Source organism: Rhamphochromis longiceps, linkage group LG4 (assembly GCF_057381845.1).
Source record: "Rhamphochromis longiceps isolate RC_006_pf linkage group LG4, R_longiceps_female_GT1.1, whole genome shotgun sequence".
NCBI classification, from domain to species: domain Eukaryota; kingdom Metazoa; phylum Chordata; class Actinopteri; order Cichliformes; family Cichlidae; genus Rhamphochromis; species Rhamphochromis longiceps.
In genome coordinates this window covers 31,938,032-31,952,294 of record NC_140560.1, presented here as the reverse complement: position 1 = coordinate 31,952,294, position 14,263 = coordinate 31,938,032, and the positions used below count along the sequence as shown (strand labels likewise).

Below are 14,263 nucleotides of genomic sequence, written 5' to 3'. Positions count from 1 at the left end.
CGTTTGAGCCCTTCATCTGTTGCTAAACGTGACTGCATCCACGCCGTCGTCATATCAGTCACTGCAGATGTTTGATTGATGAGTGGATCAGTGAGGGCTGATGCCGTTGTGCATCTGTGTGAGCAGTATGTCGATTTGCGAACGACTCCAGTATCTTGGCTGCCGAGCACCCCGAGGTGTCAGGCTGATCAGCTGGCAGGGGAATGCCGTGATTGAATGTCCAGGAGCAGGCGGCTGAATGTGAAGACACGGAGAGAGAACATTATCGATTTCTGCAAAAATCGCTCTCTCTTTGACCATAAATATTATGGCCCTTTTGGTGCTTGCTTCTGTGAGTGTGTGTGTGTGAGTGCATACAAGTGCTCTGAATAAAAGGATAATAGTCCTTTCAGCTACGGAGTCAGCACTGAACCTGTTTTACTGTCTCTATGATGTCACAACAAATCACATAGCACCTCTCAAGCGTGTTTATTATAATAAAGGCAATCCTACGTCTATGGCTTTGACTCAAAATCCCTGAAATGCGTCACTGAACGATTGTTTCCAACATTAATTTTGCTTTTGAGTTCAAACAGCTTTCAAACAACTTACCTGAACCACTCAGAAAGCCAGCGACATTCAGAGCAAATTTCTGTTTATTAAGAGATTACATTAACTAACAGATCTCGCCGTTTCTTTTCTTCCAGAAGATACAGCCTTTGAGGCAGGTGTGCGGGTACAAATCCACAGCCAGGCAGAGCCTCCATTCATTCACGAACTGGGCTTCGGTGTGGCGCCTGGCTTCCAGACGTTTGTAGCAACACAGGAGCAGAGGGTAGGTGTCTCTCACTCTCTAACTACAGTTAATGGTTAGTTAAAATCTTCTCTCGTCTTTGTGCAGTTTTTCACTCCTTTTTCACATATAAAGCATATCTCACAGTGATAAATAGGACAAAAAAGTATGTGATAAAAAACCTGCCATAACAGGACTGTGAGATTTTCTGCAGGCGTGTGAGTGGATTTGTGTGGAAGCCCATGTGGGTCCCCGTAGTCTGAACTTTCAATTGGCCTCTGTGGTCTCTTGATGATTGTTGGCAGACAAATGATGAACTTCCCTCCATTTACTGGCTTTGACCTTTCTGGAAGAGAGGATCTTCACTCAGTCTCAGCCTTATTCAATCACACTGAAGCTTTCTCACATCACACATGGCCAGTTTTAAAGGCTGCAAGACTCACAGGCACAGCAGTTGTATATGATGTAAATAGCATTTTCAGCGTCACCATTCTCTTCTTCATAAAGTTGGGCTTTTTTCTGTTTTCTTGAGACCTGAGTTGATAAAACTCCACAAAAGGTGTTTCTACACTGCCAGAGTGAATATATTTCTACTTTAGCTCCTGTGAGCCTTGTCAGTTTACTGAGATTATTAGTTCTGTCTTTCACATTTACCTTTTGTGGCTCTATGTCTTATTTCTTTTTCTTTCTGCCTACCTCCTTCTCCTTTCCTCTCTCACAGTGAGGCTTTTAGAAATATATTGTCTGGCTCAATAGCAGGAGTTGACTAGATTGCCCTTTTTTGAGAAGGCAGATTTCTGTCAAGATAAATTCATTGCCATCTCATTTTTAGAATGGCCTGTGCATCTGGCATGAGAAATGAAATATCTTTTGAAAACTGCTGCTGTCAGTTAGTGCATTTAAAGTTTAAGGTTTACAGCACACACAAAAACAGATTTTATTTTGGCCAATCAAGGCCATTGGATACTAGATAAACCATATAATGAACAAAAAAACCCCACTGGACCAGAAAATCAAGCCAACAAAGGAAGCCAGAGGAAATTGGCTTTAAATATCCACAAAACTGAATCAAAATGATGGTTAACCAGATCAAGTTACACTTAAATTTGAATCTTTTATTCAAAGTAGCTGCTGAAAGTCATAATTGGTTCCCTTAGTGCTTAAATAGCTGGTAAAATTCAGACCTACAATCCTAATTTCAAGAAGACTGATTCAAAATCTAAATACAGTTATAATGCAGTGATTTAGGAATGTCACAAACCCATGTTCTCTTCACAAACAAAAGAGAAAACATATCAATTATTTAAATTAACACATTGCACTATTTTATGCTAAATATATTGAGTTTGATGGCAACAACACATCACGAAAAAGTCAGGACAACAAATGACTGGAAAGGCAAGTGGAAAAGGAAACAGCTGGAGGAACATTTTCTAACCCATTAGGTTAATTGGTAAGAGGCTGATATAAAAAGAACATCTTCGAAAGGCAGAATTTCTCAGAAGTAAAGATGAACAGAGCTGTTTGCAACAAAACATTGTTTATAAATCAGAGAATAGTTTCAGAATAATGTTCTTCAGTGAAAAATTGTGAAAAATTGTGAAACATCTCATTATCTAATCATCACAATATTCTGTGAATCCGGAGAAATCTCTGTGTGAGGGATCTGCTAAATAATCCGTATTGTTATCTTTGGGGCCTCAAGCAGCTCTACAGTAAAAACAGAAATGCTTCTGTCATGGAAATCCCTGTAAGGGCTCAGGAACATTTCTGGAAATCAGTGTTGGATTTACTGCCAAGCAGCATTGTTACAACAAAGAAATAATCGACTAAACATAACCTAAACTTAACCTAACTTTTTGTTCCAAGTTTATCTGCTGCTTCTCTATTAGCAGCCAGTTCTCACCCCCAACTTATCACATAGTGCCTCATAGACAGGAACCTTTGATATCTCTTTTTGACGCAGTAGGTTCAAATTCAAATTTTATTTGTCACACACACAACCATACACAGTGTGACATGAGGTGAAATGCCTGTAGCTGTGCAATGCAATGCCCGACCATTAAATGACAGTGGTTTTACAGTATTTACAATTTACAGGTTATTACAAAATTTACAGATTTAACTTAGAAATTTACAGTAAAAATGTGCAAATAGCAGAAAGAGATTATAAATTATAGGAAGTGTGCATGAAGAAGAACCAGAGTGCGTGTGGTGATGTGATGTGTGTGAGAGTCCAGTCTTATAGTGATGTGATGTGTGTGGGAGAGTCCAGTCCTACACCTGGTTCAGGGCCCGAGTAGCCTGGGGGAAGAAGCTCCTCCTCATTCTCTCTGTTTTGGCCTTAAGGGAGCGGAAGCGCTTCCCAGACCTCAACAGTGAGAAGACTCGATTGTTGGGATGGGAGAGGTCCATCATAATCTTCCTAGCTTTGGTCTTGCACCGCTTGGTGTAGATGGACAGCAGGTCAGGGAGCTCTGATTGAATGATGCGTTTGGCCGAGCGCACCACTCTTTGCAGATCTCGTCTGTCCTGCTTGGTGCTGTTCCCAAACCAGGTGCAGATGTTTCCCGTCAGGACGCTCTCGATGGTGCAGGAGTAAAAGTTCTTGAGCACCTTCAGTGGCAGATGGAAGTCTCTAAGTCTTCTGAGGAAGAAGAGACGCTGACGGGCTTTCTTAACCAGGGTGTTAATGTGACAGGACCATGACAGGTCCTGAGTGATGTGGACACCCAGGTATCAGAAACTGTCCACTCTCTCCACTGGCATGCCAGTGGTGAGTGGTGAGTGAGATGGAGGGGGAGACTTGTTTTCCTACCCTCACTGATTGGGGTCTGTCTGTGAGGAAGTTGAGGATCCACTGACACAGTGATAAGCTGAGTCCTAGATCCGTCAACTTGGTGAAAAGCTTAGAGGGAATTATTGTGTTGAATGCTGAACTGTAGTCCACGAACAGCATCCTAACATAATTCCCTCTGCCAGTGTCCAGGTGACTCAGGGATGTGTGGAGCAGGTGAGATATGGCATCGTCTGTGGAACGATTAGTCCGGTAAGCAAACTGAAGTGAGTCGATGGTGGCAGGAAGTGAAGAAGTGATGTGATCTCTCATCAGTCTTTCAAAACACTTCATCACAATTGAAGTCAGTGCTACTGGACGGTAGTCATTGTGGCAAGCAGGCTGTTGTTTCTTTGGAACAGGGACAATAATGGACTGTTTGAAGCACGTGGGAACCACAGCTTGGGCCAGGGAGAGGTTGAAGATCTCCGTGAACACCAATGCTAGCTGGTCAGCGCAGGCTCTCAGGAAACGGCCAGGGATTGCATCTGCTCCTGCTGCCTTCCTGGTGTTCACCCCCCTGAAAGTGTTCCTCACGGCATGCTCTGTGATGATGAATGCATTGTCTCCACTGGTGCACTCCGAGCGCGCGCAGCCGTTTGTTGTTTTAATTGCTGCGGCGTCGAAGCGAGCGTAAAACGTGTTCAGCTCATCAGTCAGTGAAGCGTCGGCATTCATCATTGAAGAAGCTGGTCGTAAACATGTTGTTCTACTTTTTGTGTATTTTTTGGTTTGTATCATCACTGTCTGGGATGTTTCCAGTTTCAAATCTTATGAGGAAATTGGATGGTTGTTATCAATCCCTTGCATGCTGTCAGTATGTTACCTCCTCTCCCGTCTAGGTGGTTATCACATCACGGGAAAGGAAATAACTATCAGCAGTGTGATTCCACACATGCTGACACACACACACAGAAACACGAAGAGTGGCTAGAAGAGAAGAGGATGTTTAAAGCACTTGACTTCTCTGTGCCGTACAAGCTCGGGGCTCATCTGTTGAACTTGATATCATTTAGGCACCAAAAATACTTAAGATTGGAAAAGAACATATTTAACGCACATTTTACAAAGATACATTATATGTGCATGTGCACACAGCCTCTAGATGTCATATCTATACAATATGTCTTGCTGTCTTATCACTGAGTAGACTGGACAATGACAGTATACTCAACCTTACTGAAGGCAGAGGAGGGCACCTGCCAGCAATATTTATGGATCTGATAACAACTAAATAAGGTGTGTGAAATATGCCACGATGGTAATGCAGAAAAGTAAAAAAAAAAACAATGGTCTAAATATATCGGAGACAGGACTTGTAGTGCTGTTTTCTGTTTTGTTGTTATATTTTCCAATCCAGCAAAATTATGTTAGCAATGCCCAGCACATTGGAAAATGAGGCCAAAGTAAAGATAAGTCAGTAAGGTATTCCAGCGTGAATGTTAGGAACTTATCGTGAACAAAATGTAGTTGAAACCTTGCCTCTTTAAATCACAGCTCATTGCGGTGCAACAAAGAGAGACTTCAGTGAGAGGCAGAAAGGAGAGGAGGAGATCTATGCAGGGATGGTTCAGCCTCTTGGGCAATGAGCCTCCAGGGCTTCTGTCTCAGCTCATCTGTCAGCCCAGTTCTGTGACTGGCAGGGTGAAGACAGCCCCTGCTCTTCCTGCCTGCCTGCTGCGAAAACACTGTCCCTCTCCACAAGCCTGCACGGTGGGAAACACCACTCCAGCTAATTAATGCAGAACTCCACTTTGTATCAGGAGTCTGAGAGGAAAAACCTACCACTTTGAGCAGTTCCCACCTGTCTTTTCAAGCTTTTTCTCCGTAAACCTGGAGGGCATTTTAAAATATGTCCCAAAACAATCAGGATAATGATGATTGAGTAGGGTAATTTGGGACAATGATTTGGAATGAGGCCTTGTGGAGTATGTTAAGAAGCTTGGTGATTAGTGAATCTTTGTAATGGATACCAATCAGTTTTCATGTTAAAATGACTGACAAAGACTATAAATGAACTCATTTTTGGTTAATAATATTAGGCGGAGATCAAAGCAGCTTTAATCAAGTGTGTTGAGGCACAAAATACATAGCCTATGGTGAGGGATGAATGAGCCCTCATATGGAGCAGGGCAATTTCGAGTTTAAGCTCCCCGGATGCAGAAATCGCCCTACTGTGGGCTTTTAGCTGAAGCTAAAAGGGCATGGCGTCCCCTTCATTGTCAGAGTCATTCTTCCCAAGGATAAAAAAAATATTTCATTATACTATTATTCCATTGCTCAAAGTCATTATGCTGCAGTTTGCCGTGGTAGCATTAGAATTAAGAAAAATAACATGGATAAGTGCAAATTTTGGAACTTGCTTCTGATTTGTTGAGGTCAGGCTTAAGCCACAACTCTCAAATTTGCTTTTCAGCTCACTCAACCGGCACTAATTTATTGTAGCCCACCCTGTTGTAAACTTTTTTTTTCTTTGCTGACTAAGTTGTAAAGCCTAATTGCATTGCTGGGGTATAACAAGGGGAATGGAACATTGATTAATAACACTTTGACTGGGGCGCAGGCCTCAGCTCTTATTAGATGAAACATAATCAGGTCAGCAGGTCTCAACGCAGTGAAAAGTGATATTGAGCACCTTAGATTATGTGATTACTAGAAATAATCAGATTTTGAATCAGCCTCAGCTGACTCTAATTAGGCCAGAAGTGAAGATTAGCTGAGGTGTGAAGGTGGTTTTAAAGGTTAAGGATGAGGGGCACCTTTTGTAAATCTCTAACAAATTAATAATGCCTGGGTGTTTGTAGTCATTGCTCACGCTTCCTCCAGCCATCATGCAGGACATGTTTAATTATTGCAGGAGACATTCTTACCTGCCCAGAAATGGCTAGAGGCTTCTGGGCTATGAAACATTCAACATGGTAGATTGTTGTTTGGATTGTGTTTGAATTTATTGTTCTAATTGCTGGTAAAATGATCGTATCTCCAAGAAATACAGAATTAGGTCTGTCTGGAAGCCGAGATACAACATTACCTGATAGCAAGGCAGAGTTTTTAAATTCTGTCACCGCTAACAAGCAGACTGTGGCCAAATTTCACCTGGCAGGCAGTAGCATTTTGTCTCATCCCAAAAAAAAAAAAAGTGGTCTTTTGGCAGAGCACGTTGCTTCTCTTGGGATGCGCTGTGATGACAATGAAGGGAACTAAGGAGCAGAGGGTGGTGAGTGATGGATACAGTGCACGGCTGGACCTCACTGCCTCTGTTGTGGAGCAGATGGGCCTCCACGCTGCTCAGCCCGGTGTCCCTCGTTTCTCATCTGTTGTCCCAGTCCTCAGAGCTGCAGGAGCAGGAGGAGAACATTTGGAGTTGTTGTGCTCCCATGTCTGGGTGATGTGGGTTTTTTTTCCCAGACAGACTCTATCTGTTGAATTGTTTTCTGCACCGCCTGGTTTGTTGCGAGGCTCTTCTGCTTTTCCGACTTGGCTAGATTTCAGCAGCCGAGGAAGGTGTTTTGTAGAGCTGCTGTCACTATCAGACCGCGTTGTGGATGGTTGTTGAGTATCTGCAGGTTTTGAAAAGTGTCTTTCAAAAAAAATAGCATAAAAATCTTGAATATTTTCAAACTGATGATGCATACAGGCACAATAGAAATGTCAATAAAAATCTATAAATAGGTGTAGGTCCTTTTCTTTCTTAGGTCTTGGCCTACATCATTATATGTATTATTACTATGTAATACCACAGGCCTCCAAAGACATCCATCCTTAACCAACCTCCACTTTATTTCCTACCTTTAGCTGACCTACCTGCCTCCCCCATGGGGCGAGTGTGAGTCGAAAGCTCTGGAGTCTGGCTTTTTCCAGGTCTACAGTGTAACTGCCTGCAGGATCGACTGTGAAACACGCTACATAGTGGAGAATTGCAACTGCAGGATGGTGCACATGCCTGGTAAGCTCCCCTGCTGTTCTGACAGGACTGGGCAGAAAAACATCAAAGTAGAGGTGATGTGGTATTGAGCACGAATTCATCAGCAAGAGTTTTCAGCACGGTTTTATGAGATTTAACTCCATTGAGAGGCCTCATAATGATATGATAAGTCAATGCTGGATCAGGTGTTGGCATTTAAAAAGCCCTGGGATTATGTGTCTGGCAGGGGAAAAGGTGCTGTGCCTTGCAGATTGATTCATTTATCTATGTGTTTATGGTGCAAGGGTTTCAAGAACTTAATGTTTAAACACCACTGGGTCAACACCTCTTCTAATGTGTCTTATTTAAACTGCTCCTAGGAGATGCTTCGTACTGCACACCTGAGCAGTACAAGGACTGTGCTGAGCCTGCCCTTGGTAAGTCTGTTTGGATACACACACTTGGGATTCAAGATGATACACATGTAGCCTATGCTGGTTTACATATAATTTTTGCCTCAGCAAAGGATTAGGATTATTTTTTCTGTTGACACAGAGCTTTAATGCTAAACCTGATTTAAAAGTAAGCAACACTGGAGAGAATTTTAAATGGGAAACAGCTCAGGTTAAGAGTAATGTGGTAAAACACATGGACAACAACTGATTGCCACCGTCACACTGCGCATCCTGCTTGTAAGAGAACATAGGCTCTGCAGAGACAATGCTGCTCTTCCACTAAGGCGTCAAAAGTTTCTGTCTATTATATTGTAAGTGTATGTGTCACTTATGAAGTTTTTAAATTAATCAAGAGGAGTCATCTTAATATTTCCCCTTGTGCGTGAAGGGCTCATCAAGTCTGTAACCACCATCAGAGCAGACAGGGACTGCAGTGTAAGAGTTCAATTTAATGCCTGGATGGTCAGAAAGATAATGCGTCATATTTCCTGCATTGAGCTAAAAGACACAACCATGTAAAAAGTTCTGACAGGCCTGGCTCACTTTTTCAGAGTCAAGATTTATATTAACTTTGCCAGTTTTATTAAGTGTAGGCTCATCCAACGACTTCCTATGAAAATGCTTCTGCAAATACATCTGTCTGATATCTTACCAAATTGACACACAAGCCAGGCAGTATTGATTTTTTTGTGATTTTATCTAGATTAAATATCCTGAAAAGCAATAGCCTTTCAAGCCCGCTAGATCATAAGGTGTTTTCTCACCCCGTTTCCTATATATATATGATTGTCATGTTAGGGTGTGCTAGCAAGACAGGGACTGCAGTGTTAGAGTTCAGTTTAGGCTAGAGGTGGAGCTTATGTGTAGCAAGTTCATTGAAACACTAATAGGCACGCACAACACCTAAATACCAAACTTTAAGGAATATAAAACTACAGCAGCTAATCAACCTGGCAGCACTGTTAAAAAGTCTACTCCATAGCTAATGTAACTATACAATGAACGTTAAGTCCCCACGTTGTACCTGAGAGAGTGAATGCATCAGTAAGGAAGATGAGGACAGACACTTGGTAATTATCTTTTCGCATACAGTAGCAAAGGCCTTCTCTGAGTTTATGCATAAATGCATGTAAACACATTGACAAGAGAAAAGAAGGACAATTATACAACATCTGACTAAACATAGTCTATGCAACAACAACAATCTAATGCTTGTGGTGGTGAGAAGCCCATTTTTAATTAGGAAAAAAAAAAATCATCTGTCACCTTTTCAATGTGTCTTCTTTTTTAAAATGCATAAAAAAGGTTGGTGTTTGGAGCTCACTATGATGGAACTACATACAGAAGAAATGATAACAATGACGGAGGCTAGGTTGCAAGAATAAATAGCATGAAGGACAGCAACGGTGTAGCCCCGAGAAGGTAAACATAGACCTGAATAGATGCTTAGAAAATGAGTAAATGGGAAACAGGTCAGTGGAGGGCTGCAGGGAAATCAAGACACACAGAAGCATGTTCTTTCTTTTTTTTAAAAAAAAAAGAGAAATGGTGGTGCCCTGGTATGTTACCCAAGGTTGCACCTATGGCAGCTCATTCATTATGTGCGCCGCCTTTTTTATACGCCAGGGATTTATGAGCATCATTCTGCTAATAGTTTAACGCTTCTGACATCCCCACTGAACGGCAAGCAAAAATGCCACAGAAAAACCTATAGCTCACCACTGTCTATGTGCTGTTCAACCTGTGAACCGTAGCAAAAAAAGTTATGAGTTTTGGATGTGCCCCGTTGAACGCGGACCAGTGGGAAAACAAAAAATGTAGGAAGTGGGAATGTGGCTAAAAGTTCCTCTTGAAAGGAACTGAGAAACAGAACAAACACAATAAGAATTGTGACTTTGATGCACATCATGTCTGGCTTGGTTTTCCGCTGTCCCACTGCAGTTTAAAGACTCAAAGACCTTTGCAATGCAAGACATTTCCACTGTTACTGGGGGGGGGGGGGGGGAAGACTAGTAATTAAGACATCATGGCACACCTGAAACTGTTAACCAAAGCCACTGATAGCCATGTTAATTCAAATCTAATATATTTTTATGGTAAACAAAAGCGCATAAACACTGAGCGAGTACATAGATACACTGAATATTAACTAGATTCAGAAGCACAATGAGTAATGATGACCTTTATCAACCTCAACTGCTGGCCAGTGGGAGTTCATCAGCAATACTTGCTCTCATCCTACAGCTTTCTCCCTGCTCAGCCCCCACCTTTTCTCATCTCATCATAAATTATTTCTGGCAAGCAAGGAATAGACAAAACAGTCCAACAAAACTTTGAGGCAATCAGCACCAAGCTGCAGCACTCCCACACCACGAGAGCCCTCGGTGCAACTCGCCCATATTTTGTTAGCATGCACTCGAAAGCACAAGTTACATGGTACGATCATGGAGTGCACAAGGCTTAGGTGCATATTCCAGACAGCTCTTTTACTCTCTCTTCTGTAATTGGCTTCATTTTTGGAACAGTGAGGCTTTCATAATTCCAACACACTCACTTACTCAGCTTGGATCATTGAATGCAAATGAATTCAAGTTTAAAGTCCAACTGCCAATTTGCTATACCCACCACAGGAGATTTCACACAGCAGAGTTTGATTGGGTTTCTTTACCCATATAACTGCGTCACTCAAGTCCTGAAGTAGCCTTGAAAATATATTTTAATAGGAGACAGTTGCATCTGCTGTCTGTGAACAACTTGCTTGTCTTTGCTTTTGAGGAAATGTAGATGGCTTAAAACTATAAATCCAGGCAGAAATGGTCTTCAGTTTCTCATGTAGCTGCTTCTTAAAGCAGCATGTTCGTAGTTTTTGTCAGGTAATGTATAACTAGCTGTTAATGCTAGCATTATGAAAATTATGAAATTTATCAGAAGGAAATGCATTATAGTAATTTCACATTTTAGATTAAAATGTTCATGAGAAAAAGAGTGGAGAAGCTGGACAAAGGTTATAGGCTTAGACAAAGAAATCAATCATTTGAATGCATGAGGCCTTGCTCTCATGTATCCAATAACGTCTCATTTGAATAAGAATAAGAGACCACTGTGAAGCCATATTGAATTTCCTCTTGCAATTACGTGACTGTGTGGTCCCGCCAGCTATTAGTGCACCGTGGGGAATATCTGCCTCCTGCTCTGTGATCTGCGGGCCTGCCACAGCGCTGCCTTGGTCAGAAAAAAGGTCTGACTATGTTAACTTCTGCTTTCTTTTCCATTCTGACAGTTTTTTTTTTAACTCCCACGATTTTTAGCTCTGAAAAGAGAAGTTTTTTCATTGTGGGAAAAAGAGTTCAGTAATCTCTGGCAAAATTCAATGAGCTCTATTTAAACAATTTTAGAAAATCTGACTTTAAGAGATTGATGGGTGAGCAGTCTCAGTACCTGAGAACCTTTTATTTGAAAAAACATTGCTTGATATTACCATCACTCTTGAGAGAGTCGGTGTTATATAGGAGGCTGTGGACTTCACACAACCTCATTCGGTGTATTCAAGTACTTTTTCCTCCGAGTCTGCCAAAGCAGAAGCTTGAGTAGAGCTTGATGTTTCTGCATCAGGACTTTGTCTCCGTCAGGGTAAAGGGTGTATCACAGAGCACATGGTTATGTTTGATGCTTTATAATTTCTTCTCTGTGACACTAATTATGACATTCACTTTCATTAGGGCTTGATTGAGTAAACATCCACATAACACAATAGAACTTTTTAAATGTGGGCAGGCGTTTATGCTGATTTCTATGCCGGTGTTTGTACGTACAGCACGTGTGACCTCTAATTTTAGTTATAATAATGCCAGACGAGCAAGGAAAAGAATAGTAAAAGTCGTCAGTCAAATAATTGTGTTGGTTTGCAGTTGGAAACTATAGTAACTATTAAAAAAGTAAAAATGTGTATCAGTACCTCAATAATGTGTAGTCAGAAGTGACCACATTTAAATGAAAGGGTGAATTTATCAGTTAACATTAGAATGTCGGGTTAGCAGGCTACATCAGTGAACAATGTGGGTGCATCGTGTAGATACAGATCCTGCCAACTACTAAGTATCAAAGTTAAAAAAAAAAGTACTATAAATACAATACTTCCAAATACAATACAGCCAGGTATCCAGATAATCATCCAGAAAAGGCTTCAAAACCACAAGCACAATTTAGAGATCCAGTTTAGTGTCTTAAAGATGGATATCAGCTACAGCTGCCTGAGTTGGCATTAAGTTTAAAAGGGTTAAAAAGGGTGAGTTTCAAAATCACTCTGTATGTTCCTATGAAGAGGCAGAGACCAAAACTGTTTTTGTATTAGGCTGTAACCATGTTTTTTTTTTCTTCTTCTTCTTCTGTGACGTTAAACATCATTTTGAGCATTTTAACATCAGGAATTGAGTTCTGGAGCTTCAGCTGGACACTCAGGGAACTGCTGTTTTTGGTGCTTCTACAGTGCGCACACAATTGAGAGCAGAGTGACTACTGTGGACTGGATCAACTTAAACTTCATACATAAAAATGGGGTTATGTGGAGGTGTGGGTGGGTTTTGTCCTTCAGAACATCACTTTAGTGAAACAAGCAAACTAGTTTATTTCTCTGATTCATTGTTTGTCTGCACAAATGCTGCTCTCACTCTTCGTTCTCTATGCTGTTCACTGTCCACTATTCTCGCTCTCAGTGGTTTAAAAAAGCATTTGGGCCCAAGTCTAGATGTATTTGCAGTCAGTTACTGCTCTATACCTTAATATAAGCAAATGGCTTTTATGAACTTTTGTGGCCACTCACCATTAGATAACTGAGAAAGGACAGTAAGCCCCACTAAAAATCCCAGAAAGCACTATCCTCTGAGCAGGGCAAAGAAAAGGGTTTGCAATCCCAGGGGACAATTCCTATAGTATAGACATTATTTTAGTCTTTTATTATATCTTGTAATAAGAGATATATATTCTGTAGTCTCAACGGTGAGTTGATTTTCTCATACAATATTAGATTAATATATCGACCGCTTTGTGCAGATGACTCACTTCCTGGACTTTTTTATTGAAATTTATTATTACACCACTTCGGTCTGGGCAAAGGTTCTTTAAATAAATGGGATGAGTCGTTTTTGCCAGTTTGATATGAAATGCCTGTGGGATGAAGGGCTTAAAAAAATGCGGAGATTGTCAGTTTAATATTCAAAAACACATCAGGAGCCTCACACCCACAATCAATACTTTATGAAACTCTTTATGAAAACACTGTTCAGGTAGATATGAGCCAGTTTGGTCCATTTGCTGCCTTCAGATTGGATTTCTGACGATGTCAGGAATTGGAATCTAACGTTTTTTTCTTGTGTCAATCATGCTCATCCCATCCTCTGTCATTCTGTTCCTTTTTTAAAAATTTCAAATTTAAATACGCTCCCCCCCATCTCCATAACCACATCTTTATGAAGCTAAACTGTCTGCTGTGGAAAGCAGTAACTGCATGTGCAGGACGCCATGCAACATGACCCGCTACAACAAAGAGTTATCCATGGTCAAAATCCCCAGCAAGACTTCAGCCCGCTACCTGCAGAAAAAGTTCAACAAGTCAGAGAAGTACATCACGTGAGTAGATAACGCTCCTTATCATCTGCTATATTATAGTAATTAGTACATAACCATGCTACAGTTTGTCTTGTTATTGCTGTTGGAAATGACACTATGTATGTATAAGGTGTTATAGACACAAAACATAGGCCATTGTAGCCCGTTAGCATGGTGTTGTTAGGCAACATGATGATGTTATAGTGTATACAGTGGGGCAAAAAAGTATTTAGTCAGCCACCGATTGTGCAAGTTCCCCCACTTAAAATGATGACAGAGGTCAGTAATTTGCACCAGAGGTACACTTCAACTGTGAGAGACAGAATGTGAAAAAAAAATCCATGAATCCACATGGTAGGATTTGTAAAGAATTTATTCGTAAATCAGGGTGGAAAATAAGTATTTGGTCACCTCAAACAAGGAAAATCTCTCACAGACCTGTAACGTCTTCTGTAAGAAGCTTTTCTGTCCCCCACTCGTTACCTGTATGAATGGCACCTGTTTGAACTCATCATCTGTATAAAAGACACCTGTCCACAGCCTCAAACAGTCAGACTCCAAACTCCGCCATGGCCAAGACCAAAGAGCTTTCGAAGGACACCAGGAAAAGTATTGTAGACCTGCACCAGACTGGGAAGAGTGAATCTACAATAGGCAAGCAGCTTGGTGTGAAAAAATCAACTGTGGGAGCA

The 14,263-nt window shown here is 41.2% G+C and overlaps 1 protein-coding gene across 3 annotated transcripts in view; it reads left to right on the top strand.

Moving 5' to 3' along the window:
* Positions 1–14,263, top strand: part of asic2 (acid-sensing (proton-gated) ion channel 2) — a 421,555-nt gene that overhangs the window by 399,630 nt on the left and 7,662 nt on the right. For all 3 annotated transcript variants that reach the window (XM_085404570.1, XM_085404572.1, XM_085404569.1), the window contains 4 exons: positions 687–814; positions 7,404–7,554; positions 7,893–7,949; positions 13,439–13,592. In XM_085404570.1, coding sequence (XP_085260696.1) covers positions 687–814; positions 7,404–7,554; positions 7,893–7,949; positions 13,439–13,592 — 490 coding nt within the window. The remainder of the gene's footprint in view (positions 1–686; positions 815–7,403; positions 7,555–7,892; positions 7,950–13,438; positions 13,593–14,263) is intronic.